Source organism: Bos taurus, chromosome 1 (genome assembly GCF_002263795.3).
Source record: "Bos taurus isolate L1 Dominette 01449 registration number 42190680 breed Hereford chromosome 1, ARS-UCD2.0, whole genome shotgun sequence".
NCBI classification, from domain to species: domain Eukaryota; kingdom Metazoa; phylum Chordata; class Mammalia; order Artiodactyla; family Bovidae; genus Bos; species Bos taurus.
In genome coordinates this window covers 127,413,273-127,433,324 of record NC_037328.1, presented here as the reverse complement: position 1 = coordinate 127,433,324, position 20,052 = coordinate 127,413,273, and the positions used below count along the sequence as shown (strand labels likewise).

The 20,052-nt window shown below is 35.8% G+C and overlaps 1 protein-coding gene across 8 annotated transcripts in view; it reads left to right on the top strand.

Annotated features, from left to right (window-relative positions):
• The window catches only part of RASA2 (RAS p21 protein activator 2), a 126,542-nt gene that overhangs the window by 36,157 nt on the left and 70,333 nt on the right, over window positions 1–20,052 (top strand). For all 8 annotated transcript variants that reach the window (XM_024990161.2, XM_024990153.1, XM_005201878.5 and 5 more), the window contains 2 exons: window positions 5,327–5,421; window positions 15,354–15,430. In XM_024990161.2, the coding sequence (XP_024845929.1) occupies window positions 5,327–5,421; window positions 15,354–15,430 (172 nt within the window). The remainder of the gene's footprint in view (window positions 1–5,326; window positions 5,422–15,353; window positions 15,431–20,052) is intronic.

Below are 20,052 nucleotides of genomic sequence, written 5' to 3'. Positions count from 1 at the left end.
TGTATTAGAAACCTTTATATGCCAGAACAGTTAGGATGAAAACTGATTATAGATTAATTGAAAACTTGAAACCGAGGAACCATGTTAGAAAAAGATAGGAAATTGTAAAAGTAAGGCTTTGAAAGTCTTTTATTGTGTGATGTGTTGTCCTATGATATAGTGTCTTCTTCCCTTAAAAAGGGAGAAGAGAAGAGAAAAACTTTTTGTTAACAAAAAATTCCATTTCCAGTAAGGATCCTAGTAATATTAAACATATACATTTTACCTTCTAATGTATATTTTCTAATTATTTTAGTTTTCAGAGGGATCTAGGCTCAAACAATTGAACCATGGTAGACTGGTTAACTTGTATTTCTTACCTCTTGATTCAGAATGTTGTAAGAGAATTTCACTAGGATATCAGAGACCTGAATTCCATTTATGACTCTATCACTCACTGGCTTTGTGACCTTAAGCAAGTCACTGTACCTTCATAGCCTTGTTCACCTATAAAATGAGGTTGGGTTTAAGACAGCTAATGTGTTTTTCAACATTAGAATTGTCATTTCTGCTGGCACTTACTTAGCTCTTAGGTCAAACCTACTGTTTAAATAGCTTAAGGCTACACTTCTGTGTCTGTTTGCATAGGAACTGTATCAGTTATCTATTGCGACATAACAAATCACCCTAATACTTAGTGGCTTAATTTAGCAATCCTGTATTTGCTCATGGTCCTGCAGGTCATCAGTTTGGGCCAAGCTCAGTGGGTGGTTCTTCTGCTGGTCTTCCCTGGAGTCACTAATATGCAGTTACTTGGGAAATTGACTGGGCTAAGTGATCTGATCCATGTGTCTGATGGCTGGTGCTGGCCATGTGCTCCCCCTCCACATAATGTTGAGGGCAAGTCCTACTGCAGATGTTTATTAAGACTACTTGCATTTACATTTGCTGGTATCCATTGGCAAAAGTAAGTGGCATAGCCAAACTCAGAGTCAGTGCTGGAGGAGACGACACAGTGGCATAGACAGGGAAGTATGATTTTTTGAAAGCCGTTACTAATATACCAGTCTGCCACAGAAACCAAAAGGAATCATCTAAACCCTGTACACTAAGGTACCTAAGTGTTGCCATTGACTGAGTTGCTGTTATTGATGCTGCCAGAATCTGTTTAGTCCTCTGGTTCTTTTTCATCTTGTATAGGCAGTCACACTTATCCCTACATTTATCTACCGTTTCATCATTTCTACTAGTAATCAAGTAGGAACAAGGCCATCAGGATGTTGCCAGTTGGTGATCTGTATCAGGATGAAATTTCTAAGAATATGTTGTATCTAAAAACGGGGCCCTAGTAGAACAGAGTTTTTACAGATGGTAAGAAAATGCTGCCTAGAAGTGGTACTGGAAAGCTAAGAATATTTATATATTTTTTTACTTAGAGACCAACAAGGATGGTTTCTGTGTCCACAGTTCCTTCATTTCTTTTTGTATTTCCTCTCCTTGTCTGATTTTAAGAAACTGATACAGCATCTGGTATATAAATGTGTGTATATGTGGTCTAAACTTTTTCTGTGTATGAGTTTGTCAGTATAGTGGGGAAATGAAATAGTACCTTTAAATAATGTGTTTTGTATTTGGTTCCTGTGTTGACTGGTTAATTATTTTTATTTTATTTTTTTGAGTTTTAGAGCCAAGCAAATGTTTAATCAAAAGTTCTATTCCTAAGAGATATTTCCCAGTTTAAGCAACTGTTGAAATGACTACTCCATAATTTATACATGATTTTACCATATACTTCCTTAAATAAACAGTGTTTGCCAAAGACATAAATTTGCTGTCAGAAAGAGAATAGGACTGGATAAAAGTTATTTTCAAAAGAGCCCAGTTCCCAAAGTTGTGTCAAGAAACATGGTTTCCAGACATACCTTGTGTGAAGCATTGGGAGTTATTTGTTTATTTTTGATGTTGCTGATCTCATAGCTAGTGAAATAATGAGTTACCTTTGTTTAAAATAGTAAACATTAAAATGCTGTTGGAGACCATGAGGATGCACAGAATAAGTTTTTAAGATCATTGGAACTGAAAGTTGTTACAGAGGAGGTAAATGAGATATAGAGTTTAAATCACCCAAGATTACACAGCTAATAAGTAACAGAATTGACAGTCGGCTGAGAATTAGTGTCTTGGAAGAAACCTGAACAGGAGTGCCTTGGTTTTGAAATCGGGCTCTAGCACTCATTCGTGTGCGGGTTTTTAGTATCATTCAGCTTTCCTCATCTGTAATACACCATCTACCCTCAAGATTGTTATGAAGATTAAACAAAATGTGTAAGAATGTTTACTCCCTGGTAGATATTCAATAAATTTTGGCTTTTCTTTTCAGTTCCGTGCTCATTCCACTATAATCAGGCTGCTTACATTTTGTATTTAATAGCTGCCATATAACCTGTTTAAGGATAGCTCACAACAAGAATGAGGAACAATTTTTGGGGTCTTACTTGTATTTCAGAAACTTGTTCCTCCCTTCCCTGCTCTTTTCTTCCTTCCCTGAGTTCCCTTCTCCTTTACCCTCCAACCTTTCTCATTCATTCATTCATTTATTTACCTTCCCTCCTTCGCTTCATAACTCCTCTCTATCCTGTTTGATTCCCTAAGGCTGATGACATTTCTTTTTCAAGTGTTATATTGCCCAATGAAATGCTGAATGTGTTGGCTGGTATCCTAATACCTAATGACTTCAAATATTTTTCTTTGTTTTTCTGTCGTGCTTTGTCAGTTTCTTTGACTTCTTGAGATCCTGTGCTCTTCCCTGCTTCTTTGGACTGACTAGTCTCTTGCAACCAAATCTTCACATTTTACAAATTGATGTCTTAAAAGGAACTTGATAAGAGTAAGAGCTGGCAATAAAATTGCAGGTTTTTCTCAACTTAAAAAACAAATGGCTTATTTATACAGCTAGTCAGAAAAGGGTTTTTCTCCCAGGGGATATGAGCCATTCAATTCTTTTATGACAGTGGGTACCATGGACACATGAGACATGAAGTAAGAGAAGAGGGTCCTCTCTTTCTGGGCTTTTTTTTTTTTTAACCTTTGAACTAACTTTTGGTTAGGCACTTGTAACAAAGATGTGTTTCCAGTGATCTGTGTTGTGAGTCATGAATAGAACAGGTATTTCTTAGATTTCTACTCTAGTTTTTAGAAGCATTATTGGTTAAGTAATACTCTTGCCTAGAAAATCCCATGGACAGAGGAGCCTGGTGGGCTGCAGTCCATGGGATTGTAAAGAGTCGGACACGACTGAGCGACTTCACTTTTCACTTTTCACTTTCATGCGTTGGAGAAGGAAATGGCAGCCCACTCCAGTGTTCTTGCCTGGAGAATCCCAGGGGCAGGGGAGCCTGGTGGGCTGCCATCTATGGCGTTGCACAGAGTCAGACACAACTGAAGCGACTTAGCAGCAGCAGCAGCAGCAGCAGCCTTTAGTTGAAGAATTCTGAAAATCAGCTTACCATTTAAAATATAGTGTCATTGTGATTATTTGTTGAATGAGTAAATGAATCCATCAAACCAGTACATTTCCCAAAAAACTTTTTTTTTTTTTTAATGGGCGTGGGTTGCCGTGCCCTCCTCCAGGGATTCTTCCCAACCTAGGGATCAAACCTGTGTCTTCCTGCGGCTCCTGCATTGCAGATGGATTCTTTACTGCTGAGCCACCAGGGAACCCCCTAAAAAGCCTTTTTTTAAGTTGAGGGCTTGCTTTAGTGATGTTTGGATGTATTGTACATGCATGCATATGTACACTTACATACATATTCATAAATTATGTATAAAACTAAAAATCCCAGAAATTGTCCAATAGGGTCTATATGATTACTTTTTAATTAATAGCTTTATTGATGTGCTATATACATGCCATAGAATTTACCCTTTTAAAGCATGCAGTTCCGTGGTTTTAAGTATATTCATAGAGTTGTGCAACCATTACTACTAATCTAATTCCAGAATAAAATTTTAAAGACAGTTTTTCTGTGTTTGCTTTCTTGTTATGTCTTTTCTTTTCACTTGATACACTAAAATTGATATATCTTGACAGAAAACTTTTTTTTTTTTACTGTTTTCTGTAAGTTTTCAAATGTTGAACTGAAAGACCAAGCTAGGTCATAAAGTGAAAGGATATGAAGTATAATTTGGGCACTTAAAATGAAAATTTTTATTTGGTAAAATCAAAGAAAGTGAGCTATTTTTTACTTTAACGTATATCCTTTGTTGACGTTTTTGTGTTGAATGTTGGAATAAATTGTCAGTCATATGCAAAACTATCTACTTCTTAAAACTTGAATTGAGGAAGGAAATGCTTTGTAACCAACATGGCAAATACTTCATTATAATAAGAACATTTCTGTTTCTTCCTCTCATACTACTTTGTTCATTGCTCTGTGTCTGTTTCTGAGACATAGAAACTCTTTAGGGAACTGCTTTGATTTTTTTTTTTTAATGCATTGAAGCAACATAAGCAGTGTTTACAGTGTTTTGATAAAACCAAATTTTCAGTAAAATTATTTTAATCTCATAATTTCAAGTCAGTTTTCAAAATTATTAATGACCATATGATATTGTTATTTTCTGTTCTCTTAATTGGAGCTTATAAACTCTTATTAAGTGCAGATATGTCTGTTTAGACAAAACACATAGTCTATTCACAGTGTTAAAGAATTGGGAGGATTAGTTTGCGCTGTCATTGGACAATCATTGTACATTGCTTTTTATACTGAGTGTACTCTGGGTAAAACAGTGAATCTGAATAAGTACTAAAAAGTGCTGCTGCTGCTAAGTCGCTTCAGTCTTGTCCGACCCTGTGTGACCCCATAGACGGCAGCCCACCAGGCTCCACCGTCCCACCGTCCCTGGGATTCTCCAGGCAAGAACACTGGAGGGGGTTGCCATTTCCTTCTCCAGTGCAGGAAAGTGAAAGTGAAGTCGCTCAGTCGTGTCCGACTCTTCACGACCCCATGGACTTCAGCCCACCAGGCTCCTCCGTCCATGGGATTTTCCAGGCAAGAGTGCTGGAGTGGGGTGCCATTGCCTTTTCCACTAAAAAGTGCAATTGTATATAAATACAACTGAGTTTTGGTCTAATCCCCTAATTCAAAATGGCACAGAGAAGGGTCAGCCAAGCGGTAGAGGAAAATGAGGCACCTTTTCATTCTTTAAAATACAGAAACTGCTTTATAAGAATGGATTTTGATATCAGCAGATAAAAATTATTTTTAAATGTTTTTTTAAAAAATATGTAATGGTGGTGATGATTATAGAAAATATGTTTCCTCATTGTTTTACTTATTTATTATAGGAAAAGTAGCCATCAAAAAAGAAGACTTGTGTAACCACAGTGGCAAAGAAACTTGGTTTTCGCTACAGCCTGTTGATTCCAATTCAGAGGTTCAGGTAAATATTAAGGAATAAGTAATGGAAGAAAAGGAATGAAAAATGAACTGATTATACTCGTTCATACAGAGAGAACTTATCATACTTATTTTAAATTCTGGGACCACGCATTATACATCTCTGGGTGACATATAACTGGAAGAAAATGCCTTACCACATGAAATCAAGAATAATTTATGTATGTGTATGTGTTTGGGGGGATTATATTAGGAGGACATTTGTTTCCCTGCCTTAGTTCTTTTGTTTGAGTCACAGTAGCAAATTAGTAATTTTTTTAGATAAGGAAGAAGTTTTAACGAAAAAGATATGTTTTATTAACTCAGAGGAGAATCCTTAGAAGTGTGTGATTTCATCTGTTCTGATCACGATGTTCTCTTTGCTGCTACTAAGTCACTACAGTCATGTCCGACTCTGTGTGACCCCATAGACAGAAGCCCACCAGGCTCCCCTGTCCCTGGGATTCTCCAGGCAAGAACACTGGAGTGGATTGCCGTTTCCTTTTCCAGATGCTCTCTTTACTGTGGAATAAACTAGATTTGGGCCAGTGTTATTCATTCAAACCATGCCTAAGCCCACCATGGAGAGCCTTCATACCCACCGTGTTTCCTGTTGTTCACCTTTCTTTTTATTTGAAAGGATATCATTACTCATTTCAAAGCTCTAGCTTTAAATAAGAGGTCTTTCCTCTTGCCAAAATGAGAGATCTTAAAGATTCTGTGTGTGAGTAAAGAAATATGTTTGGCTGTGTAGCTTAACTTTGTATTTGTTTCTGAAAAGTGTGAGCTGCTCTTCGAAATTGTTATTTCTATCTAAAGGGAATCCTTTTTCTTTTTTCTGGTAACCCTGTTTATTTATAAAATATGGTAAGGATTGTGAAATTGTTTCCCAAGGGCATAACTGCAAGCAGAATTCTTCCTCTCTTAAAAGAAGTTATAATTTACCACTATGACTCAAACTGAAGTTTAAGGCAAGAAAAAAGTACTGCACGCACACCCACAGATGTTTGCAAATAAAGTGCCCGTGTCTCTGTTTCCTCAAAACCTCTCAAGCATTCTGTTTGATTAAATTCTCAAAAAATTATTTGTTTGCTAAAACCCCTTCTTAAGTATAAAGTATAATTGAAACTTCTCCTTTCCTCACTCTATCCCATTTTAATGTTCTTTTCTTTACATCTGACAATAGCTTTTATTCTTATCCCAGTTATACAATTTGGTAAATGATCCAGGTGAGAGGCAATGTGATGATATGGAAAGGGTTTTAAACTTGAAGTGTAAAAATGTAGGTCCTAATTTTCATATGTGGTTATTTTACTGACCTTGAATTTTATTTCTGTAAAATGGGAATGAAAGTTACCATGTTGACTCAAATGACTATGAGAATTAAGTGAAATACCTTTAAGAGTATTTCAGAAGCTGTTAATAGCTATACAAATGTAAAATGTCTGTTTACCGCTAGTCAGTCAGGTGTTCATTTCCCTGATATGCCTTTACCAGAAGGCAGACCGAAAGTTTTGAAGTGCTTATTTTTCTCTTTAATAGTTGTAACAAAAAAAGATATGGAAAAGACTTTGATAATTGGTCTAAAAGGAAGTTTGAGGATTATTTTAAAATGTAGTTTATTAAAGTCCAGTGTTTTTCTTATGACTAATGTGATTTGTTAAAGGATTTAAGGGACCCGGCTCTCCAAAGTTAGTTATTTCTGTAGAATACTGTTTATATAATTTATTGGAGGTAGTATTAGAGATCAGTACTGGGAAACAGACTTTTTATTTGATGGTGTATATTTAATGGTATGTCCAAAACATGAAAATCTGAAAATAGCATTTAACTGTTAGATATTGTTATATATGTTTTATTTGCTATGAATAATTTTCATGACCTTGAGTTATTAACCTTTACAGTTCTTTTGTCTTAAATGATAGTTACTTTGTAAGATCCGCTCACTATTTAAAATAAATTTTAGAAGGAAGAGTATTTCAGTGGTTGGGAGGGATGCATAACACTGATCACATTAATGTGTACATTGGAAATATTGTTTGGCCCCCAAATGGATCTCGGAATATTAAATTAACCTTGTGAGTCTGAGAAAGATAGAAAAGCAGCTTGATTCATACAAATTCTATTTTGTTAATAAATTTGTTTCTTGCATAAGTTTTATAAAATTTCATAAAAATGTCATGGAAATAAGAGCAATTGTGGAGCCTTAGGAGAAAGCGATGAAACAGGTTGAATTCAGCAGGAATTTAAGCTAATAATTACCATTAGTAATTAGAACAGCATATACCGTGCACAGTACTAAGGACTTATATTATTTAATAATATATTTAACTTAATAATATAATTTAATATACAATATAATATAATATATATTATATAATATAAATAATATATTATATAATATAAATAATATAATAAAATATTTGACTTAATATAAGTTAAATAATTATATTATTTAACATATTATTTAACTTAATCTTCAGATTAGCATTGTGAGTTGTAGGTAGCATTATGTCCATTTTATAGATGTAGAAAATGGATTCATAGAGGTTAAATGATGTCTGCAAAGTTACAAAACTATTAAGTGGTGGAGCCATGATTCCTATAAAGAGCTTATCTGATTCTTAAATTCCTAACCATATGGTTTTACTGCCTGTCACTTTTCTGTACTGTTGGTCAGAAAAAGACTCCAACAGATTATTAGGAGAATCACTTAGGAAAATCTGAGTATAAGGCACTGAAGTGTACCAAATTAGCTCAAAGAAAAAAGGGAAGGATGTTAGAAAGTTCCTAGGGAGCTCCTTGGAGTATGATTATAGGAACTTTAATATGACCAATGAGAGCTAGAAAGTTGTCAGGCAGTTATAAAGGAGCTGCAGGTTTTACTATAACAGACCAGATACAGTTCACATAGTCAAAATTGTTTTTGAGGTTTCTCATAAAGTACACTAAAATATTGTTTTTAATTTCTCATAAAGTACACTAAAATATTGGGTGGTTTATTTGTTTTTGGTTGACCACTGCATAAAATAGCTGGCCTGCATTTGGTGCCATGGCAGATAAAAAATATATGCTGCATAGAGTTTCTCTCAGTACAGCAGTAGGTACTGCAGAAGGGACATAGGAATGAAACTCACTGATGCATTTCTCCCTATATCATGTGTTTATTGTGCTCATTGAGTATAAGTGCTTATTATTTAAATAGTGTTTTTTTTCTTTCCCTTTTATTTTGTAAAGTGAATAGTTAATGTTTTCTGTTTCCCCTCTAGTTTTAATAACTATTCACTTTGTAAAATGAAGAGGAAAGAGAAAAAAATTGTTTAATGATGAGATTCCATTGTATTCCTTTTATATGTCTGATGAGACTACATGTCTCCCCCTTCTGCTTCTCTCCATAAACCCACTCTAATTTCTTATTGACAGCTAAAAAAATGCCAAATCAGTCTTTAAGCCTGTTTGACCATATGTCCCTGTCATGCTAAGGGCCGTAGTCAGGCCTTTAGACCCCTAAAGGACCACTCACCCTAAGACCTCTAAGGTCTGACTCAGTTCTCTGCCACAGTTTAGAGGGAAAATTTGGCAGACTTGGGTTAGCCCACTGCAGTCTAATTTGATATGATTGGGGAGTAAAGTTTTGGGCTTGTCCCATAAGGAAAGGGATTAGGGTTGAGGAAATGATTTACCTGCTCCAGGGGAGATACTTGATTTCCTAGCTCCAATTGGCATTTGTACCCAAAAGAGTTGCTAAGTTATTGTTGCCTAAAGATTTTCAACTGTGCATGAGAACTTCACTCATTCTTCAGTAGATAGGATTCCTTTCAGTGCTAAAGTTCTAGGGAACATGCAGAAACATAATTTAGCCCTCAAATAAGAAGCTCCCTTAGTAGTAAGATAGATTTTTTATCAAAACAATTCAAAAATTGCTAAGAACACTTAACCCCTTACCTTGAATTATTTCCCAGATGCTTTATTAATTGCTGTTAATGTTAATTTTTTTCAGTTTTCTTTTCAAACATTCAAGATAAATAATATTTCATGAGTGCATTTTTCTATACTTTTTTTTGTTTGTTTGTTTTGTTTTGCAGCATTCCTCTGTGGCTTGAACTATTCTTTTCTCAACCTTCTCTAACCTGCCTTCAGACCCCACAATGGGTTGGAGGGAATGCATGGACAGCTCTCACTAATGTTACTGTGTTACTGAGTCTGGTGGTCATTTTTCAGTCCTCCTCTTACATGGTCTTTCAGCAGCTTTTGGTATTGTTGACTGCTCCCTGTTTTATGAAGCATGTTCTTCCTTAATTTCTGGTTCTGGTTATCATCGTACTTCATTTGGTGTCCTTTCTCTGTATTCTTTGCCACCTAAACAAAGTTAATGAGTTGTGTTGGTACCCCTTCCTATAAATTCTCTTTTGGCTAAGGTGATCTGCAGCCATGCTTTTAAAGCTGTTTGGTCCTGGAGTTCACCACAAACTCCTTAAGTATTTTTCCTTTCTTTATTTTTCAAGTGCTATGATTTAAAAAGTATGCTTTTATATTGATATGACTGATTAAACTAAATCGCTCATATGGAGAAGTTCTCATTAATTAAGGGTGTTTGTCTCAACACAACTTGTACAAGCAGTAAATCCAGATGCAGTGTCAGTCACATCCTTTTGCTGTAATTGCTTAGTTAATAAGTCTTTACCAACAAGCTTATCTTGAATTTCTGGATCATGCCATAAGTTATTGATTGTTTTGTAGGTTTTTTTTCGTGTGTGCGGGGGTGGTAATATGGCTTCTGCCCTATCTATTTAAAACAAGCATTAAAAAAAATACAGTAACAATGTATTCTTATATGCAACTATGTGTATGTTTTTTGTTATAAATTTATAGAAAACATTTTTAAAAATAAATAAAAACTAAAAAGTACAGTGATTATAGCAAATAATGCATACTTTAGGATTTCTTTAAACATGTCCAGTTAAGACATAATGAGTATGTAGGTATTTTAAAAACTGCATCTGTAGATATTGTAAATTTATAAACATGGACTAATAAAGGAATGAGTCATTCTAGATCATAATAAATAATTTTTAAAGAGAAAACAAATCCATCTGTAAATAGAAGATAATTAAGTACAGCCTTTATTTTTACATCAGCTAGGCAGCTGTGTCCAAAATGATTTATAGAATTAATTATTATATAAAAGAACATTGATCAGAAATCTAGAAGTTTCCTTCAGATGAAGAAAATTTTTCATCAGTTGAAAATTACTGAGTTCTGTGAGATTATTGTTAAAATTTAGTGTTTTTGTGATTGAAAACTAAAAAAAGTTTAGACTCATGCAGTTTTTAAGTGTATGTATTGTGTTTTGCCCAAATATCTGTATTCATTTGACTTTCCCAAACTGTATGCAAAAATTCACGTAATATCTACTATATGGTATGAGAATATATGTACTATAAAATTAAAATAATCCCAGATTTTTCTATGTGAAATTTTTATAATACTAGCTGAAATAAAGTTAGAATATAAACCCTCAGATAGTACCAGAGTAATATAAGCTTCAAGTATGCTGCTTATACATATTAATGTGATATAGTTGCTTATATTAACCTACCATGATTGGTGCTCTGAAATATATATAGAATAATGCCCTCTAAGAATTTGATTTGTTTTTTAAATGAGAATATAGAAGATGATCAGATATTTGATCTTCTATTATTTCCTCACATATAAAGGATATATTATTTTGTTATTGAACCTTCCTAATGAGGATGGATAATAAGAAAGCTATGGTGGATCGAATCACACTGCACATTTATCACCAGATATAGTTTCTTGTCAGCATCTTACAGTTATTTCTTTGTGAGTACCGTCCTTGTTTTTTTAGTCGCCTTAGGATTCTTTATCTTCTGTTTTCATCAGTTTTACTATGCCCTGCCTACGTGTGGTTTTCTTTATATTTATCCTACTTGGGTGTTCCTAGGGGCTCTTGGTTACTGTGCCTTGATGTCTGTCTTCAGTTTAGGAAAATTCCAGGCAATTATCTCTTTCCATTTTTCCCCCTTGTTTGTTCTTTGTCTTTTCTTCTGGGACTTCAGTTACATGAATAATAGACCATTTTACTATGTCTCATATGTCTCTTATGCGCTCTTCCTCTCTGACTAATCTATCATCTATTTCACCAGTCCTCTTTTCAGCTATGGCTAATCTGTGGTTAAATACATGTTCATTTTGGTCATTTTATTGCTTAATTCTAAATTTTTCATTTGACAATATTTTAGCATTTCCAGGTATTTGCTCAGCTTTTCATTTCATTTTCTATCTCAAAAAAACCCAAAACCAAACTCTGTCAGTTAAATCCATTGTCTGTGTCTGTCATGAATCTGATCCTCTTTGTCAGGTTTTGATTTTTGGGGTTTCGTGGAGGGGGGTTGGTGTTTGGTCTAATGGCATGTTTCATAATTTTTGATGGAATGCTGGATATTGAAATATGAAATATTTTAGAGATAACTTGAAGCTCTGGATATTTTTTCCTCCCTCCAGAAAAATTTACTTTTGGCGTGTGGTTAGGCTAGAGGCTGATCTCTTTAATCCAGTTAGGGATTTGGCTGATTCCAGGCTAGATTTCACTCATCGTAAGGCTGATCTATGTTAACAGTTCACCTTTCCTACTCAAGCATAGGCCTTCAAAGATGCCAACAGAAAGCCTGGGTGTTTACAAGGGCTTCGCTATCTTGTTGGGCCCTGGGCTCCCACTTTTATCATTTCCAGCATGAGATTATAGAAAGTTTTGAGTAAGCTTTTTAGCCTTTCAGGCCACTGCTGAAGTTCGAGAGTGCCTTTCAGCAGCTTCTTTGGTTGCTCTACCGGCAGCTTCTGTTTATACCTCATTGGCCAAAACTGTATCTTTTGGCTAACCTTAGCCACTGTCCCTGGCTTCAAAGGAAACTAGGAACTGTTTTGCTGAACTCATAATGTTCTACTGAAACCTCCCCCCTCTCAGCCCCAAATAAACTTGTTTTAATACTCTCCAGATTTATAAAATGGTGACAGATGTAAATAAAACTGAACTTGCAGGTGAATATAGTAGGGAATACCAGATTTTTCGTAAGTGTTTTCAAATATGGGTTTCTAACACTGAAAAGGACCTTCAAATAATTTTTTAAACTTTTTGTTCATTTTTTTTTTTTTTTTTACTAGAAAGCAAACACCTTGGTAGTAGAAACTTTAAAAATCTAGATGAACAGAAAAGAAAAAACTTGAAATCCTACCAACCAAAGTTTGATCAATGTTTTGGTAGGGAGCTTTATAGTAATTTTATATAACAATACATGTAGTATGTTTTATTTTTACAAATTAACTCTGAGTTATATACCCTATTTTGTGATTTGTTTCTTTTACTAAGTATCATATATATATGTGTGTATTTCCATGTTAAAGTATATAATGAGGGTAGTACCTTACAGTTTAGAAATTCGTTTCCTTAATTCAGTTCATAATGCTTTTTAATTTCAGTGTTCCACCCTAGTAGTATGTATCTTGTGTATGCTTGTTCTCCACTCTTTTTTTGACCAGGTTAATACGTAATTATGTTATTGTTGACTAATACCAAAAGAATGTTCTGTTTAACAGCCAGTGGAAGTAATGAACATGTTAGGTAGGCTCTGACTCAATGGCAGTGATTCATGTTAGAACCCCGTTAAATATCTTTTTTATTTCTAGTCTTGACTTGATACAGTGTTCAATACATTTGATACAGTGCATGATACATTTTTCTGTCAGTGAAATTATTATACTGTTTTTCTACTCTTTATTAATAGTTTTTATTGTTTTCAAAATAGAGTAGATCCTAGACATTTTCTGAGAAGCATTTGGGAGTGCCTTGCTAGTATACAGTTTCTACCATAAAATACATACATGTTAAAATGGTACAACTGCTTTGAGACGTAAATGTTGATGCAGTTGGCTAGGCTCACTCGTGAGTCAAGCGACACAGATGCTGGTGTGACAGCAAATAGGATTCAGAATTTTAGTTGAGTCATAAATTACTGCATATCATGGACCTTCTCGAGATCACTCTTGAATAGTAGGGATTGTGAATATTAAATGCCTGGTGAATGAAAGACCTGTTTTATAAATCACATATGATTTTATAAATAATTTGTATCTAGGTTTTTAGTGGAAGGTTTGCTAGATCTAGTTCCAATTCCACCTAACTGCAGTCCACGGGGTCGCTAAGAGTCGGACATGACTGAGCGACTTCACTTTCACCTTTCACTTTCACGCATTGGAGAAGGAAATGGCAACCCACTCTGGTGTTCTTGCCTGGAGAATCCCAGGGACGGGGGAGCCTGGTGGCTGCCGTCTGTGGGTTCGCACAGAGTCAGACACGACTGAAGCTACTTAGCAGCAGTAGCAGCAGCCACCTAACTGCTAATTTTATGGCAACTGATGCCTTTGTTTTTTAGAGCTTAACTTTCTTATGCAGACTTTTATGTTGAGATACATCAACATATAACACAATATGTTGTGCTTATTACTCAATCCCTGGAGCTTTATAGTCAGTGAACCTCAGGATCTCTCTTATATAAAATATGCTTATTAAAAATAGGCTGATTCAGGTTAGATTTCTGCGTATGTCTAAAGGCTTGTTTCAAAGAAGAATAGTAACTAGATAATAAACTTTCCATCCTCTGATGAAATTACTTACGTCATTAGTGTCTAGATATCACACCCTTGAAATCTTCACTTGGCAGCGTGACAGTTTGTCATGTCAGCTGGGTGGAGGTAATCTAGCACCAGCTCTTAACCAGCTCTGAATTGCTCATAACCAGTTTAGAGTTGCTCATTACTGGTGGCAGGGTAGAAATAATCAAGTTCTGGATTATATTGTTCCTAAGCCTTTGTTTCTTGAGAAGTTGATAGTTTGCTTTAAATTTTTACTACTAAATTTTTTAAAAGTCCATTTATTAATGGCTTTTTAAGAAAGTAGCCCTTTATTTTCGTTCTCAGCATCCTATGTTTTCATCAGTGTTCTTCACCTGTTTATTGTCTATCCAACTAGATTGTAAGTTCTTATAAGCAGTGACTTTACCTGTTTTTTTTTTTTTCCCCTCACCGCATGGCTTTGGGATCTTAGTTCCCTGACCAGGGATTGAACCTGGGCCCTGAGCAGAGAAAGCATAGAGTCTTAACCACTGGCCTACCAGGGAATTCCCAATGACTTTATTTTATACTTATGTAGATTCCTACCCGCTCCTACAGTGTCTCCTAAAATATAGTAAATATTCCATAAATCTTAATTATTTGAGAAAAGTAAGTGTGACAAATTGAATCTTACCAGTTTTAAGTTACTTTTATTGTTTAGCCTTGTATGATACTATCTTTATACTTGTCTTTTCTGGAAAAAGCATTCTGTGTCTTGAATTTGTTAAATTCAAACTTGCCTAAAATGTGTGTTATCTTTCTAATTCATGGTAATTGAGATAAATAAATATTTGTTGAATAGGGCATAGAATTCTTAGATTTGAATACCATGTTCGATATAAGCATTTGACTGCTTATCTCTCAGATTTTGATCTGCATTGTTGGTTATAAGTCATTTAACACATACTTGATGTAGACAAAGCCATGTGCTAAGGATCACTAAAATTTGGTTAGTGGATAACTAAATATTATGACTGCCATTTGAAAAAGAACATACCTTTATAGCACATGGAACTCTGTTCAGTGTTATGTGCCAGCCTGGATGGGGGAGAATTTAGGGGAGAATGGAGACATGTATGTGTATGGCTGAGTCCTTTTGCTGTTCACCAGAAACTACCACAGCACTGTTTATCTGCTATACCCCAATACAAAATAAGAAGTTAAAAAAAAGAGTATACCTTTACTTAATATTTTGTCAGTAAAGTAGACTTCTCAGTTTGTGATTTTTTTTTTTTGTCTTTATAGGGTAAAGTTCACCTTGAATTAAAACTGAATGAACTGATAACAGAAAATGGAACTGTGTGCCAGCAGCTTGTTGTACAGTAAGCATGTTTCTTTTGCCAAAATCAACTAGAAATAATTCTCCATTTTGTATTCTTTGACTCTTAAGACAACTCCTTATTTTAAATACTTCAAAAGTTTTTTTTAAGAAATGAACTCTGCTATGCTATTCCTATATTAATTCGTTTTCCAGTTTATTTTCTCACATCTAGTCTACTCAGTTTATATATGAGTCATTAATTCATTCAACCAATAATTTATTTAATGTGTGTTAAATGATAGAGGTAGGGGGTTTTCATAGGATCACAGATAAACATGTATGTATAGCCACCTAACAGGAAGGAGTTGGAAAAGCTTCCTAGTAGATGGCCTCTAGAAACTCCAATAGATAAAACCCAGCAGGGCATTAGGGACCCTTAGGGCTAAAACTGAATGCGTACCTTGAGATTACCAGTGTTGATTCTTACCTGCTTTGAATTCCTTTTTTACACTTTTGCTCTTAACTCATTTTTATCACCCAGACTCTAATCTTCTAACTGTTCAGTAAATCTGTTTCAGCCTTTTCCCTCTGTCCAAAACCCTTCCTCTGGGCTGTCAATGAACAACTGAATATCCCTGACTTCTGAATGTTTTCTCTATGTCTTAACTGATAAATAATGAATATCGCCTGAAGTACTTACTGTTCCCTCTGCTGCCTTCTTAGTTCAGTTGCTCAGATGTGCCTAACTCTTTGCGACCCCATGGATTGCAGCATGCCAGGCTTCCCTGTCCATCACCAATTCCCCAAGCTTACTCAGACTCATGTCCATCGAGTTGGTGATGCCATCCAACCATCTCATCCTCTGTGATCCCCTTCTCCTCTCACCTTCAATCTTTCCTAGCATCAGGGTCTTATCCAATTAGTCAGTTCTTTGCATCAGGTGGCCAAAGTATTGGCGTTTCAGCTTCAGCATCAGTCCTTCCAATGAATATTCAGAACTGATTTCCTTCAGGATGGACTGGTTTGATCTCCTTGCAGTCCAAGGAACTCTCAAGAGTCTTCTCCAACACCACAGTTCAAAATCATCAATTCTTCGGCGCTCAGCTTTCTTTGTAGTCCAACTCTCACATCCATACATGACTACTGGAAAAACCATAGCTTTGACTAGATGGACCTTTGTTGGCAAGGTAATGTCTCTGCTTTTTAATATGCTGTCTAGGTTGGTCATAGCTTTTCTTCCAAGGAGCAAGCATCTTTTAATTTCATGGCTGTAGTCACCATCTGCAGTGATTTTGGAGCCCCCCCCAATATAAAGTCTGTCACTGTTTCCATTGTGCCCCCATCTATTTGCCTTGAAGTGATGGGACTGGATGCCATGATCTTAGTTTTCCGAATGTTGAGCTTTAAGCCAACTTTTTCACTTTCCTCTTTCACTTTCATCAAGAGCCTCTTTAGTTCTTCTTCACTTTCTGCCATAAGGGTGGTGTCATCTGCGTATCTGAGGTTATTGATATTTCTCCCGGCAGTCTTCATTCCAGCTTGTGCTTCATTCAGCACAGCATTTCGCCTGATGTACTCTGCATATAAGTTAAATAAACAGGGTGACAGTATACAGCCTTGACAGACTCCTTTCCCACTTTGGAACCAGTCTGTTGTTCCATGTGCAGTTCTAACTGTTGTTTCTTGACCTGCATATAGGTTTCTCAAGAGGCAGGTCAGGTGGTCTGGTATTCCCATCTCTTTCAGAATTTTCCACAGTTGTGATCCATACAGTCAAAGGCTTTGGTATGGTCAGTAAAGCAGAAGTAGATGTTTTTCTGGAACTCTCTTGCCTTTTCAGTGATCCAGCAGATGTTGGCAATTTGATCTCTGATTCCTCTTGCCTTCTCAGTCTGAGGCTATGTATTCTAGGGGCCAGGGAGTAGGGTCAATAGTACTCTTCTACTGCTGCTCCTAATGGGCTTCCTAGGTGGCACAGTGGTAAAGAATCCACCTGCCAGTGCAGGACATGCAAGAGACTTGCGTTCCATCTCTGGGTCAGGAAGATCCCCTGGAGGAGGAAATGGCAACCCACTCCAGTCTTCTTGCCTGGAAAATCCCATGGACAGAGGAGGCTGGTGGGCTACAGTCCATGGAGAGTCAGACATGACTGAGCCACACATATACTATACTGCTGCTCCAGACTATATTCTCCTAAAAAAAAAAAAAAAAAAAACCCAGCTCCTTTGATGTATTCTCTTTCTGTATAAATATATATTTATATTATGTACTTATATATGTCTACACACACATAAAATACTATATGTATTACTTACTTAGTTAATTTCTTCTGAACTCTTTTAAAGAAGGTTGCACATACCATAATCCTTAATATATCAGTGTGCGTTTTCTAAGAATAATGACAGTATTATAAATATTATAAATATAATATTTAAATGTACTCTATTTCAGTTTTTGAATTTAGGAAGTGTAACATTGTTACAATAAAAGTTTTATCTATAGCTTTTATATTTCAGTGCTTTACAGTTACTACATTTTACTTCTGTCAACTGTTCCAATAATGTCCTTTAGACATCTTTTTTTCTCCAAAAAAGTACACAGTCCAAGATCATGTGTTACATTTAATTGTAATGTCTCTCATCTCCTTAACCTGTAGTAAGCAGTCTTTAGCTTTTTTGTCTTTCATGGTATTGAAATTTTTGAAGATACAGGCCAGTTATTTTTTTTAGATATTCCTCAATTTGGATTTGCCTACTGAAAACAGTTAAGATTTGTTTATAGTTTTTCTTCTAGACTGAGAGCGTATAGTGAAGGTATTTGGATTAGTCCGCCTTCCACTATTCTCTTGACTCTGTTCAGTTTGGTTATGTTGTACATGTGAAACACAGTTAAGTGGATTGATTTGGTTTGTTTGTATTTAGTTTAATGTTGTTTTTCCCCATCCTTGTTGGTTTACTTTTATTTTTTGAATATGTAGAATATCTGGATGACTTCAGAAGTCAAAACTATACCAAAAGGCATTACTCAGAGATGTGTTAAATTCCCCTCTCCTTATATCCAACTCTAGGCAACCATAGGGGCTTCCCTGATAGCTCAGTTGGTAAAGAATCTACCTGCAATGTGGGAGACTTGGGTTCTATCCCTGGGTTGGGAAGATCCCCTGGAGAAGGAAAAGGCTACCCACTCCAATGGGTATTCTGGTCTGGAGGATTCCATGGACTGTATAGTCCATGGGGTTGCAAAGAGTCAGACACGACTGAGTGACTTTCACTTTCAAGCATCCATGATCTGGTTTCTCTCCCTGTAGTTTTCGCCTTTTACAGAAAGTCATATGAACAGGTTTATATAATATATAATCTCTTGTGTCTTTTACTTAGTATACTGCTTTTAAGATATATCCACATTATATATCAGCAGTGCATCCTTTTTTTAGGTATTTTTTATTTCATGTCATAACTTATTAGTAGATACTGTTGTCCTTGTTTTTCAGGTGATGAAACAATGCACAGATTGGTTAAATAAGTCCAAGTTCATATAGGAACAGTGGAGTCTGGTTTTAAACTCTGGCAGTTTGATTTTTTTTTTTTTTTTTTAGTTTTGAAATAAATCATAGATTTACAGGAAATTACAAAGTACAGAGAGGTCCTTGGTACCCTTCACTTAGTTTCCCTCCGTGGTTACATCTTACATAACTATAAATACAATATAAAAACCAGAAAATTGACATTGCAGAGTATACATTTTATCATTTTATCGTGTGTAGATTTGTATAACCACCACCACAATCAAGATACGAAATGATTCTATCACTGTAAATATCTCCCTTATGCTAGCCCTTTATAGTCACACCCACACTTCCCCTACCACCATCCCTAATCATGCAACATCTGATCTGTCTCCATATCTAAAATTTTGTCATTTCAAAAATGTTATGTAAATGGACTCTTATAATATGTAACCTTTTGAGATTGGCTTTTTTCCCAATCAGATCCAGCCAATTTTTGTGCACAGTTTTTAAGATCTGTTTTGCCAATTTCTGTCTTTTATTTAGTGAGTTTATACCACTTACTTTTAATATAATTACTGATGTTAAGCTTCATTTCTGTTCAATTCAATCGCTCAGTTGTGTCCGACTCTTTGTGACACCATGGACGGCAGCACACCAGGCCTCCCTGTCCATCACCACCTCCTGGAGCTTGCTCAAACTCATGTTCATCAAGTTGTTGATGCCATCCAACCCATCTCATTCTCTGTTGTCCGCTTCTCCTCCTGCCTTCAGTCTTTCCCAGCATCAGGGTATTTTCCATTGAGTCAGTTCTTCACATCAGGTGGCCAAAGTATTGGAGTTTCAGCTTCAACATCAGTCCTTCCAGTGAATATTCAGGACTGATTTCCTTTAGGATGGACTGGTTGGATCTCCTTGCAGTCCAAGGGACTCTCAAGAGTCTTCTCCAAACCACAGTTCAAAAGCATCAATTCTTTTTTTTTTTAATCTAAATTTATTTATTTTAATTGGAGGTTAATTACTTTACAATATTGTATTGGTTTTGCCATACATCAACATGAATCCACCACAGGTATACACGTGTTCCGCATCCCGAACCCCCCTCCCTCCTCCCTCCCTGTACCATCCTTCTGGGTCGTCCCAGTGCACCAGCCCCAAGCAACCAGTATCATGCATCG